Source organism: Carcharhinus amblyrhynchos, chromosome 11, assembly GCF_965287045.1.
Source record: "Carcharhinus amblyrhynchos chromosome 11, sCarAmb.v2.hapA, whole genome shotgun sequence".
NCBI classification, from domain to species: domain Eukaryota; kingdom Metazoa; phylum Chordata; class Chondrichthyes; order Carcharhiniformes; family Carcharhinidae; genus Carcharhinus; species Carcharhinus amblyrhynchos.
In genome coordinates this window covers 5,783,173-5,795,357 of record NC_137334.1, presented here as the reverse complement: position 1 = coordinate 5,795,357, position 12,185 = coordinate 5,783,173, and the positions used below count along the sequence as shown (strand labels likewise).

The following is a 12,185-nucleotide window of genomic DNA, read 5'->3' as shown; positions in this document are numbered from 1 at the left end:
TTATTTATTTAATCACTTTTAACTTTGATGCTAATCTGTATTGTGTGACAAAAAGAGTAAAAGCCATACAAGGAACGTTTTTATTCCCAGAGGGAATAGGGTCTTTGTGAGTGAAGGCACGCTCGATCGAGGTATTTGAAAGGGGATTGGATTGATAACTGAAAAGGGCGGATGTGTAAGATTACAGGGATAAGGCAGTGTGACTGGGTAGAATGCTCCTTCAGAGAGACAGTGCAGACTTGATGGGCTGAATGGCCTCCTTCTGCATTGTATGGATTCTGTGATACTGTGTGTCTCAGTCCCAGCAAGCTGTTCATGTCTGTACACTGATCTAATGATATAAGCTTTTATTAAATGAGTGACTGCGGCTTCCTTCTTTTTACCTCAGATTCAGGACATAGTCAGGATGCGGGATCTGCTGACCGTCTTTCGGGCAGAGAAGTCAAGGAACGATGAGCTGGATGTCGCTATCTTGCAGGCCTTACTGAAGGGTAGGTGTCATTTAGGAATGTTTGTGGGTTGGGTAGTCCAGTGTATTAACGCAGATTAACCTTCAGGCCCTGTTTCAGACACTCGGCAGAATGAGACGACATGGATTTTAGTAAGGTTTTTAACCGGGTCCTACGTAGCAGGCTGTTCAGAAAAGGGAGCACTCGTAAGATCCAAGGATTTGAATAGATCCAATATTTTCCCTCAGTGTCCTCAAACAGGCGGCCCAGTGTGGCGACTAGGAGATTCTCACACTAACTTCATTTCAGTGTTAATGTAAGCACACTTTCAAAAAAAACTTTAAACTTAAGGGCTGTACAGGTGCAGCGAAAAGTCCTTATTTTTATATTTAATTCCCTTTGCAATCAAATCCAACGTTCCATTTGCCTTCCAAATCACTTCCTGCACCTGCATAGTAACCTTTTGTGATTCCTGTGCCAGGACACCCAGATCCCTCTGCATCACAGAGTTCTGTAATTTCTCCCCATTTACATAGAACACTGCTTCTCTGTTCTTTCTGTAAATCTGGTTGATCTGCAGCGTCTCAGTCACAAACATTTAAAAGAGATGTTTTCCTCTTCTATCGTGGGCTAGCTTCTAGTTCCCGTGGGCACCAAGGGCAAGAGAAATTGGACCATCAACTGAAGCTGGCCGTGGCGTGGAACAGGGTGGACATTGCAAAAAGCAACATCTTTACCGATGACAAACAGTGGAAGGTGAGTCTTGGCATGTTTGTGAGCAACGTTTGTTATTTGTTATGCGTGAGATTTCTTCAATTTCCTCCGTCTTTTTCTCCCAAGTTGCAAAACTAAAGTTGCTTATTAAGGATTGGAAAATAATCATTTCCTCTTGGCTTCTCCTGATTGGAACGGGGGTGTCAAGCCTTATTCGATAATTCTCGGGGAGTGCAGTGTGTCTTTATGCAAATACAAGATGTTGTTTTTCCCTCAGTTCCTCAGCAACACAAATTTGCAGAATTAAAAAATAAGCTTTTCCTTGGGTTTTGAGACACTGACATCCAGACCATAAAGGGACCCCAAGTCCCAGTTTACCTGCAGTGAGATTGGCATTGCTATATTCAGAATGACTCTGCGTTTGGAGAGGGTCAGGGATTAATCAGGAACGGTCAGCACGGTTTTATTAAGGGGAGGTCATGTCGAACTTGATTGAATTTTTCAGAGGTGACCAGGTGTGTAGATGAGGGCAATGCATTTGACATGGTGTACTTGGATTTCAGCAAGGTGAGGTCCTGATGGGAGACTGATAGTGAAGGAAAGAGCCCACGGGATCCAAGGAAATTTGGCAAATTGGATCCAGAATTGGCCGAGTGGCAGGTAGCAGAAGGTGATGGTCAAAGGGTGTTTTTCAGACTAGAACAGTGTCCAGTGGGGTCCCACGGGGATCATTGTTAGGGCCCTTGCTGTTTGTGGTTTATATAAATGATTTAGATTTAAATATTGCAGGGTTGATCAGTAAGGTCACAGATGATATGAAAATTGACAGGGTGGCAAATAGTGAGGAGCTTGAGATTACAGGAGATCTGGTCAGATAGGCTGATCCGTGGCAAATAAAATTCAATTGGGATAAGTGTGAGGTGCTGTTTGGACAGGGAACACATGATGAAATGTCAGGACCCTGGGAGGCACAGAGCAACAGAAGGACCTTAGTGTACAAGTACATCTATCCCTTAGTGGAGCAGGATAGGTGGATAAAGTGGTTAAGAAGGCATATGTTACACTTGCCTTTATTTGCCAAGACATAGAGTTTAAGAGCAGGGAAGCTCCGCTGGAACAATGTACAATGTTGGTTAGGCCACAGCTAGAGTATTGTGAGTATTCTGGAATCCACATTACAGGAAGGATGTGATTACACTGGAAAGGGTGTGGATGAGATTTATCAGGATATTACCTGAGCTGGAGAGTTTTACTTATGAAGAGAGATTGGATAGACTGGGATTGTTTTCCTTGGAGCAGAGGAAATTGAGTGGGGAATGATTAGGATGTATAAAATAATGAGGGGCATGGATAGAGGAGACAGGAAGAAATGTTTCCCCTTGTGAAAGGGTTAACGACCATGTGGTATAGATTTAAGGTAATGGGCAGGAGGTTAGGGGGGATGTGAGGAGTCTGGAACTCACTGTTTGAAAGGGTGGTGGAGGCGAAGAACCTCATAACATTATTTAGATGTACATAATCTCAGACTTTTGTATCTTTTCCCTGATGGAAGAGAGAATATCCAGGGGTCCTTGACTATGCTATCTGCTTTTCCAAGGCAGCGGAAAGTGTAGACAGAGTCAATGGATGGGAAGCAGGTTTGAGTGATGGACTGGGCTTTGTTCTTCACTCTTTGTAATTCCTTGTGGTCTTGGGCAGAGCAGGAGCTATACCAAGCTGTGATACAGCCAGAGGGAATGCTTTCTATAGTCGATCTGTAAAAGTTGCTGTTCAACCTCCCCACTGTTAGTGACCCTAGCACCAGAGTGTCAACATACCATGGAGAAGGGTCACCTCCGAGGCTACAGAAACACCTGCCTGTTTCCCTATCTGTCGAATCCTCTACCACTGTTACGTTTGATCTCCCTCCTTTCGCTCGACTCTGCAGTTCAGCCATCAATGTTGGCATTGATTTAGCTCAGGGTCCTCCCTGAGAAACCATCATACACACAGGGTAATAACAGTTACAGAGCAAGATTTAGGGCAGCGGTTAGCACGGCTGCCTCACAGCACCCGGGACCTGGATTCAATTCCGGCCTCAGGTCACTGCCTGTGTGGAGTTTGCACATTCTCCCCGTGTCTGTGTAGGTTTCCTCTGGGTGCTCTGGATTCCTCCCACAGTCAAAGATGTGCGGGTTAGGTTGATTGGCCATGCTAAATAGACCCTAGCGTCAGGAGATCAGTAGGGTTAATATATGGGGTTATGGGGATAGGGCCTGGATGGGATTGTGATTGGTGCAGACTTGATGGGCCGAATGTCCTCCTTCTGCACTGTAGGATTCTCGGATTCGATGTATTCAGGGGACACGTGCATTATTTGCCTGGTTACTGAGTTGAAGGTAAATTGTGTTGTCAGAGATGGTTATAGATGGAAGGAGTGTGTACATTCACCCGACCCAGTGCCTCACTCCCCTCTCTCTCTGTGTTTCAGCCCTCCCATCTGCATGAAGCCATGTTTGCTGCTCTCGTCGGTGATAAGCCAGGATTTGTCGAGCTCTTCCTGGAGAATGGGGTGAACCTTTCCGAATTCCTGGTGCCTGAGACGCTGGTCCAACTCTACAACAACATCCCGCCCTATACCCTCCTCTACAAGAAGCTGCAGAAAGTGCTGGAAGGCGAGAAGCAACCTCACATGGGTGATAAGGTGGATGGCAAGGGGAAGGTCCGCCTTCACCACGTGTCCATAGTCCTGCAGGAGCTGCTGGGTGAATTCACTGAGCCTCTGTACAGACAACTAAAGGACTCACAGGAGAGGAAAAAGTTCAGCGTCTCACCCATCAAGATAAATGTAAGTGTGAGCCCCAGTGTAATTATGGTTAGGAACAGGGTAAATCTCTCTGTGTATACTCTCATCAATTATCAGGTGGCTTGGCTGCTGCCTCAGTGCGCCAGGGGTTCGATTCTAGCCTCGGGTCACTGGCTGCGTGGAGTTTGCACATTCTCCCCATGTCTGTGTGGGTTTTCTCCAGGTGCTCCGGTTTCCTCCCCCAGTCCGAAAGATGTGCGGGTGAGGTTGATTGGCCGTGCTAAATTACCCCTTTGCGTCAGGGGGATTAGTAGGGTCAATATATGGGGTTATGGGGATAGGGACTGAGTGGGATTATTGGCACTGCAGGTTCTACAGGTCTGATTCTGCGCTGTAGGGATTATTCTTTGCAAAGCTCTCTCTGCACCCTCTTATCAATGATCCCAGGACAGGTACAGCACGGCTTAGATACACACTATAGCTCCCTCAAACATCAGACAGCCCCAGGCCAGCGTGACTGATTGGATTGGTACTGACTCAAAACAATTTCACGTCAGGCCATCCCACCCAGCAATTAGAGAAGTTTTTTATCTGACCCCCTTCTGGTTTGCCTTTGAACCCAGAAGACAATATTGTAGCCAGTCCTGTTGAGGAACAGGGGTTGTAAATTCAAGGTCACATAAGATTCTGCGCAGATGGACAAGCAAAGATACAACAAATGGAGTCACTTTCAACCAGAGGCAGCATCAGAGCGACCTTACAAACACGGTTAAATACGATTTAAGAGGAGCAGAAGAATTTTTACACAGGGGAAGATATGAGGGTGTAGAATGTAAAGTTGGAGAGTCAACATGAGAATAGGTAAGGTGGGTGGTTGAAGAATGGGGTGTGACGTGTAGGGTGGGATTTTCCAGCTGTGCTTGCCCCAAGACTGGAAAATCCTGTCCAAGGTTAACGGACCTTTGCATGGTCTGCCCCTGGCTGCTCCGATTCCCACAGTGGGTGGCACGGGAAAGACTCCCCCCCCCAACATCTTTGGCGTGTCGGAGGAAAACGGAGCACTCGGAGGAAACAGGAGACGCATGCAGACATGAGGAGAAAGTGCAAACTCCAGCCAGACAGTAGCTCCAGGCTGGAATTGAGTCCCTGGCGCTTTGCGACAACTGTGCCAGACACTGTGTCACCCCCTCCGGATGTTGCCAGCAAGGCCCGAATTTGATGCTGATCCTGAGTTTCCTGAACTGAGTGACTTGCTGGGCCACTGCAGAGGGCAGTTTCGAGACATTGCTGTGTCTCTGGAGTCAAGATTGACTTCCTTAAAGATACGCAGGTGAACCAGATGGTGACTGACCCATCGACTGACTTTATATTCCAGAGTTATTCATTGGATTTCAATTTGACAAACCGTCTCGGTTTGACTTGAACTCAAGCCCTCAGAAAATTAGCCTGGGCCTCTGTGTTACTAGGCCCCAATGTCTTCTCCTTATACAATCATAGAATCCTAGATTCTACAATCATAGAATCATAGAAGGAGACCATTCGGCCCATCGAATCTGCACCAACCACAATTCCACCCAGGCCCTACCCCCATAACCTCATGCATTTACCCAGTTTGTCTCCCTGACACTAAGGGGCAATTTTAGCACAGCCAATCCACCCTAACCAGCCCGCCTTTTGGTTGTGGGAGGAAACCGGGGCACCTGGAGGAAACCCGCGCAGACATGGGGAGAATGTGCAAACTCCACCCGGACAGTGACCGGCGCTTGGAATCGAACCTGGGTCCCTGGCGCTGTGAGGTAGCGGTGCTAACCACATGTGAGATCGGCTGGGGTAGTGAGTTTAAAAATTGGCAAATCATGCTGCAGCTTCACTTGGAATATAGTGTTCAAATCTGTTCGCCACACAGAAGGATGTGGAGGCTTTGGAGAGGGTACAGAACAGATTTACCAGGATGCTGCCTGGTATGGAGGGCATGAGGGATGAGGAGAGATTGGAGAAACTTGCTTTGTTCTCACTGGAGTGACGTAGGTTGAGGGGCGACCTGATAGAAGCCTAGAAGATTAGGAGATGCACGGACAGAGTGGATAGTCAGAAGTGGAAGAGTTAATTACTAGGGAGCACAGGTTTAAGGTGCGAGGGCCAAGGTTTAAAGGAGATGTACAAGGCAGATTTTTTTACACAGAGAGTAGTGGGTGCCTGGAACCTGTTGCCGGGGGATGTAGCAGATACGGTAGTGACTTTTAAGGGGTGTCTTGACAAGTACATGAATGAGATGGGAATAGAGGGATATGGTCCTTGGGAGGGTAGGGGGACAGCATGGTCAGTGCAGGCTTGGAGGGCCAAAGGGCCTGTTCCTGTGCTGGAATTTTCTTTGTTCTAAAACGTCCAGGGTGTAATCGGGATGAAGAGGAAAGGTGGCGTTTTTGTTTTACCCCGAATGGGGTTTTACAAAGATGAACATATTGGGCACGTGTGAAGGCTGATAAGTCATAACAAGCCCTCATTTTGTATATGCTGTTTCAGGGCTAGCCCCACCTCCCCCCTGCCCCCCCCCCCCAATCCCCCTGCCCCCCCATCCCCCTGCCCCCCCATCCCCCTGCAACCCCCCCCAATCCCCCTGCCCCCCCAATCCCCCTGCAACCCCCCCATCCCCCTGCCCCCACCCCATCCCCCTGCCCCCACCCCATCCCCCTGCCCCCACCCCCATCCCCCTGCCCCCACCCCCATCCCCCTGCTCCCCCCCAATCCCCCTGCCCCCCCAATCCCCCTGCCCCCCCAATCCCCCTGCAACCCCCCCCATCCCCCTGCCCCCACCCCATCCCCCTGCTCCACCCCCATCCCCCTGCAACCCCCCCAATCCCCCTGCCCCCCCCCAATCCCCCTGCCCCCCACCCCCAGCTACCACCAGAGTCAGTGGAGGAACGATGTATTTGCACGTTTTAAAGTTTTTAAGTTTTATTTATTAGTGTCACAAGTGGGTTTACATTAACACTGCAACGTTAAAATCCCCTAGTCGCCACACTCCAGTGCCTGCTCGGGTACACTGAGGGAGAATTTAGCACGGCCGATGTACCCTAACCAGCACGTCTTTCAGACTGTGGGAGGAAACCGGTGGAAACCCAACGCAGACACAGGGAGAATGTGCAGAGTCCGCGCAGACAGTGACCCAAGCCGGGAATCGAACCCGGGTCCCTGGCGCTGTGAGGCAGCAGTGCCAACCACTGTGGCCACCCTAATGGTGTAATGATGAGGAGGGAATGCCAATGGCCAACCCAGCGGGGGAGAAACTGAGGTTAGGGCATGAATGGAGTGCGTGTGGCCTCACAATCCAATTCTGCCCTGTTTTAATCCACTATTGGAAAGGCAGTGTGAAGCACGTATCAGCAATTACAGGAGGGATGTGCGAGGTAGGTTCTTTACTCAGAGAGTGGTTGGGGTGTGGAATGGACTGCCTGCTGTGATAGTGGAGTCGGACACTTTAGGAACTTTCATGCGGTTATTGGATAGGCACATGGAGCACTCCCGAATGATAGGGAGTGGGATAGCTTGATCTTGGGTTTGGACATAGCTCAGCACAACATTGAGGGCCGAAGGGCCTGTACTGTGCTGTACTGTTCTAGGTTCTATATTAATGCAACCTAAAATCTCCATTAAAAAGCTTCCTGTTCACACCGTTGGTACACAGGAGCTTTGACACTTGCTGCTATGTTCAGGTTAGCTTGTATCTGAGCACCGCACCGTGTGGCCAAATGTAATTCAACCTCGGCAATGCCAGCAGGAAGTACAGGTGTGAAAGTGGCATGACTGAAATTCTCCAAACAATAGGGGGTGTGTCGGCCTGTATTCACCCTGTGGCTCAGTCTCAACTCACAATCCCAACTCAGCATCCACCTCTTCCTTCACCCCTTACTCATTGTCTCAGCCTCACATTCATTGTCCAGGTCACCGTGGTAACTGTTCACCTCAGCCGAGCTGTAACCATAGTACAGTTTCGTTCATTATTCTTCAACCAAATCACGGTAATCTGACAGTCTCTCTCCCTGCTTCCCCTTGGCTATTAGCTCCTTCAGGGATCGTACAATCCGCAAATCCTGAGTGTAGTTCCAAAGACCCTGTGTCTGAGCCTCACGCAGTGTTATCAAGATCAAAGTCTCCACCCTAACTCCTCACGGGACAGAGCCTCTCCTCACACCCTCCCCACGGCAAACTGATCTCAGCTGTGAACGGTAACAAGCCAAAAAAACACTGGGGGGCCCTTAGTTCTGAAGGTGAAACAGGGAAATGGATTGATTCAGAGAAACAGAGGCAGGTCTGTAAACAAGGGGAGCAGGATTTCAACTCAACAACAATCATTACAGCACCATTCAGCCCATTGATCCGTACTAGCTCACTGTAGAGCCATTCAGTTAGTTCCACTACCCCCCCTCTATACTTCTAACCCTATAAATTTATTTCCCTCAAGTGCCCATCAAAATCCCCTTTTGAAATCATTCAATGTCTCCATTTGCAACACCCTTGTAGATTCTGAATTCTTGGTCATTTTTTAAAATTAATTTGTGGGACATGGGGGTTGCTGACTGGCCACAATTTATTGCCCCATCCCTAGTTGCCCTTGTTTGGAATGCACTTGAGAATCAACCACATCGCTGTGGTTCTGGAGTCACATGTAGACCAGACCAGGTAAGGACAGCAGATTTCCCTCCCTAAAGGACGTTAGTGAACCAGAACTAAGTGCACAGCTCAAACATAACGTAGGCGGCACGGTAGCGCAGTGGTTAGCACTGCTGCTTCATAACTCCAGGGACCTGGGTTCGATTCCCGGCTTGGGACACTGTCTGTGTGGAGTTTGCACATTCTCCTCGTGTCTGTGTGGGTTTCCACCGGATGCTCCAGTTTCCTCCCACAGTCCAAAGATATGCAGGTTAGGTTGATTGGCCATACTAAAAATTGCCTTTAGTGTCTTGAGATGTGTAGGTTAGTGGGTAAATATGTAGGGATATGGGGGTTGGGCCTGGATGGGATTGTGGTCAGTGCAGACTCAATGGGCCAAATGGCCTCTTTCTGTAGGATTTCTATGAACCTCCCTGCTTTGAGACTCTGAGCCATGACTGATGTAAATCAACTGTTATCTCCCCACATCATTGGAAGATTGACAAGCTCTTGCAATATGTCCATTCCCACTTTTCTTTAGCAACCTGGGATACAAGGCATCCAGACCAGGGGATTTATCCCTGGGATTTCTCTAGCACAGAGTGTTGTGGATGTGTGTGTGTGTGTGTGTGTGTGTGTGTGTGTGTGTGTTTGAGGGACTGGAATATGGTGAGTGGGCAGGAGGGTGAAGTTCAGACAGATAATTAGCCACAATCACATTGAGCTCCGATGAATGGTCATTTAGACTCGAACCGTTGGCTCTATTCCCTCCCACAGATACTGTCACACCTGTGGAGATTATCCGGCATCCGCAGTATTTTGAGTTTATGATCATATTGGTGGTTGGAGCAGCACTGAGAGATCGGACGGTCTACTCCTTCCCCACTTTGTGATTATGTTTAATGTTCCGCCCTGATTGGTGTCCTTTCTGAAGTTGAAGCTGATCTCTGAACTCACTGTGAGACTCGAATTTTGCCATCCATAGGTGCTGCCATCATCTCCTCAGGAGATGCATCACACTTACTCCCAGGATAGCGAGATCTGTGAGGAGGAGGTTGTGGATCCAGAGCGGGACCTCTTTATCTGGGCAATTCTACAGAAGCGCAAGGATCTGGCATCCATTTTCTGGGTGCAGGTATGAACCAGGTCAACAACATTCAGGTTCCCCTCACATCCACTACTGGTCTTTCAATCCTCCAACTCTCCCCTTTTATCCCCATTTCCCTCTCCTATAGATACCAACACTTCTAATAGATATTAATAATAATATTAATAATACTAACTACTAATAGATATTAACACTTAAGAGAATGTGACACTTTGATTCATTTGATAGAAGGTGAGGCGATGCGAATGGGTTGCTGGTGTGCGGAGGAGTGGGGTTGCAAGGTGAGGGGGTATGGGAGAGTAGAGGTATAAGGCACTACAATGTAATACCGCGCTTGAATGCTCCGCGTTCTGCACATTTAGAGTGCTGTTGTCTGATGTGAGAGATTGATCCCTACAGCGGCTCCAGGGACTGTCCTTTCTTGTGCAGAGCTAGAGCATGTTCAATGGATCTGGAAGTTTGGACCTGGAAAATGTGTCAATTTTGCTTTCAGTTTCCACTCCTCTCTCCTTCACGAGATCCGACTCCAACGCCTCCCATCAGCTCTGATGAAGGGTCGCCCAGACTGGAAACGTCGGCTCTATTCTCTCTACACAGATGCTGTCAGACCTGCTGAGATTTTCCAACATTTGCTATTTTTGTTCCAGGTTCCAGCATCCGCAGTAATTTGCCTTAAACTTCCCATCCTTTCCTTGGCCTCTCTGTGCCCATTTCCGGTGTTGGACAATCATAGAACCCTACAGTGCAGGAACAGCCCACCAAGCCCAATCCCACCCAGGCCCGACCCCCATATCCCTACGTATTTTACCCACTAATCCCTCTAACCTTCGCACCTCAGGACACTAAGGGGCAACTTTAGCATGACCAATCAATCTAGTCTGCATATCTTTGGACTGTGGGAGGAAACCGGAGTACCCGGAGGAAACCCACGCAGACACGGGGAGAATGTGCAAACTCCACACAGACAGTGACCCGAGCCGGGAATCGAACCCAGGTCCCTGTGAAGAGGCAGTGCTAACCACTGTGCTACCGCGCCGCCCACTGATTACCAATATTCATCACAAACCCACCAGCTCCCACAGCTATAGCCTCTCGTACCCCGCTTCCTGTAAGAACTCCATCCCATTCTCCTAGTTTCTCCACCTCTGCTGCATCCGTTCCAACACTGGACGCCACCTTTGAAAACAGTGCTTCTAATATGTCTGTATTTTTCCTTAATTAAGGATTTCCCCCACTGTGGTTAACAGGGCATCAACCAACTTCCACCCATCTCCCACACCTCTACCCTCACCCCTCACTCCTGTCACGAATCACGCTGATGTTATTTGCGAAGGTGTCACAGTATGAGACACTGGTGGTGGCACAGTGGTTAGCACTGCAGCCTCACAGCGCCAGGGACCTGGGTTCAATTCCAGCCTTGGGTAACTGTCCACATGGAGTTTGCACGTTCTCCTTGTGTCTGTGTGGGTTTTCTCCCACACTCCAAAGATTAGGTACAGATTAGGTGGATTGGCCCAGCTAAATTAACCCTTAGAGTCCCAAGATGTGTCGGTTAGCTATGTGGGGTTACGGGTATGGGGGAAATGGAGTAGTGAGATACTCTGTCAGAGAGTCAGTGCACACTCAATGGGCTAATGGCCTCTTCTGTACTGTAGGGATTCTACGATGGTGCAGTTTTGCTGGGAAATAGTGTAAGGAGTCACACAAATCATTGTGAGAATAAACTGCCCAGTTGGAGCGTAACAATTACTAAAGACTATTCATTAAATTAAAGAAAATACAAATACCTAAATTCACAAACAGGGTAATAATTCAATTGGACACGTAAACACTGGAGTAACACACATACACACAGTTTTATCTAGAAATTGCTCCTTGTTCCAAACTATATTCCCGATACCTGTAAGACTTTCCCATTCCCCAAACGACATTCACCTTAAACAAGTCAGTAAGTCAAATCCAGCTGATAGTTACCACACAACACCAGGTGGGTGATACCAGTCTGGGAAGCGTCTTTGTTTGGTTCGGTGAAGATATTTAAACTTCTTCACAAAGGTTCGTGTACTAGCTTGACTGTAAGACTCTGTGGTTGGCTGGCTTGCTGTTAGGTATTAAGCTGGTCTGTTCGTTTCTGTAGGAATTGGCAATTATACCTTATTCTCTCTTGGATTCTTGGCCACTGTATATTGGGCCGACTGTCTCTCTCACCTTTCTGACCCTCAACAATTACTACCTGTATGCCTCTACTGATCTCACAGTCAGCTAGATGGGGCTATTTATATCTGATCTTATCTCGGTGTCTGCTAATCTCCTTACTGGGAAGAGGACGCATCTCGTCATCCCCTCTGAATATTGGCTATTGCTCTTGAGGCTGTTAGTATTTTGCTGCTGGGTTGCTGACATGTTGCAGGGTCTGGTAAAGGCAGGTTTTTTTAAAATGTAGCACCAAGACTGTTGAAACAATTAGCTGCCAGCCTGT

At 48.2% G+C, this 12,185-nt stretch overlaps 1 protein-coding gene across 1 annotated transcript in view; it reads left to right on the top strand.

The window, feature by feature from the left end:
• Positions 1–12,185, top strand: part of trpm2 (transient receptor potential cation channel, subfamily M, member 2) — a 98,480-nt gene that overhangs the window by 23,878 nt on the left and 62,417 nt on the right. The window contains exons 9-12 of the mRNA XM_080198488.1: positions 389–491; positions 1,084–1,205; positions 3,634–3,990; positions 9,584–9,733. Coding sequence (XP_080054614.1) covers positions 389–491; positions 1,084–1,205; positions 3,634–3,990; positions 9,584–9,733 — 732 coding nt within the window. The remainder of the gene's footprint in view (positions 1–388; positions 492–1,083; positions 1,206–3,633; positions 3,991–9,583; positions 9,734–12,185) is intronic.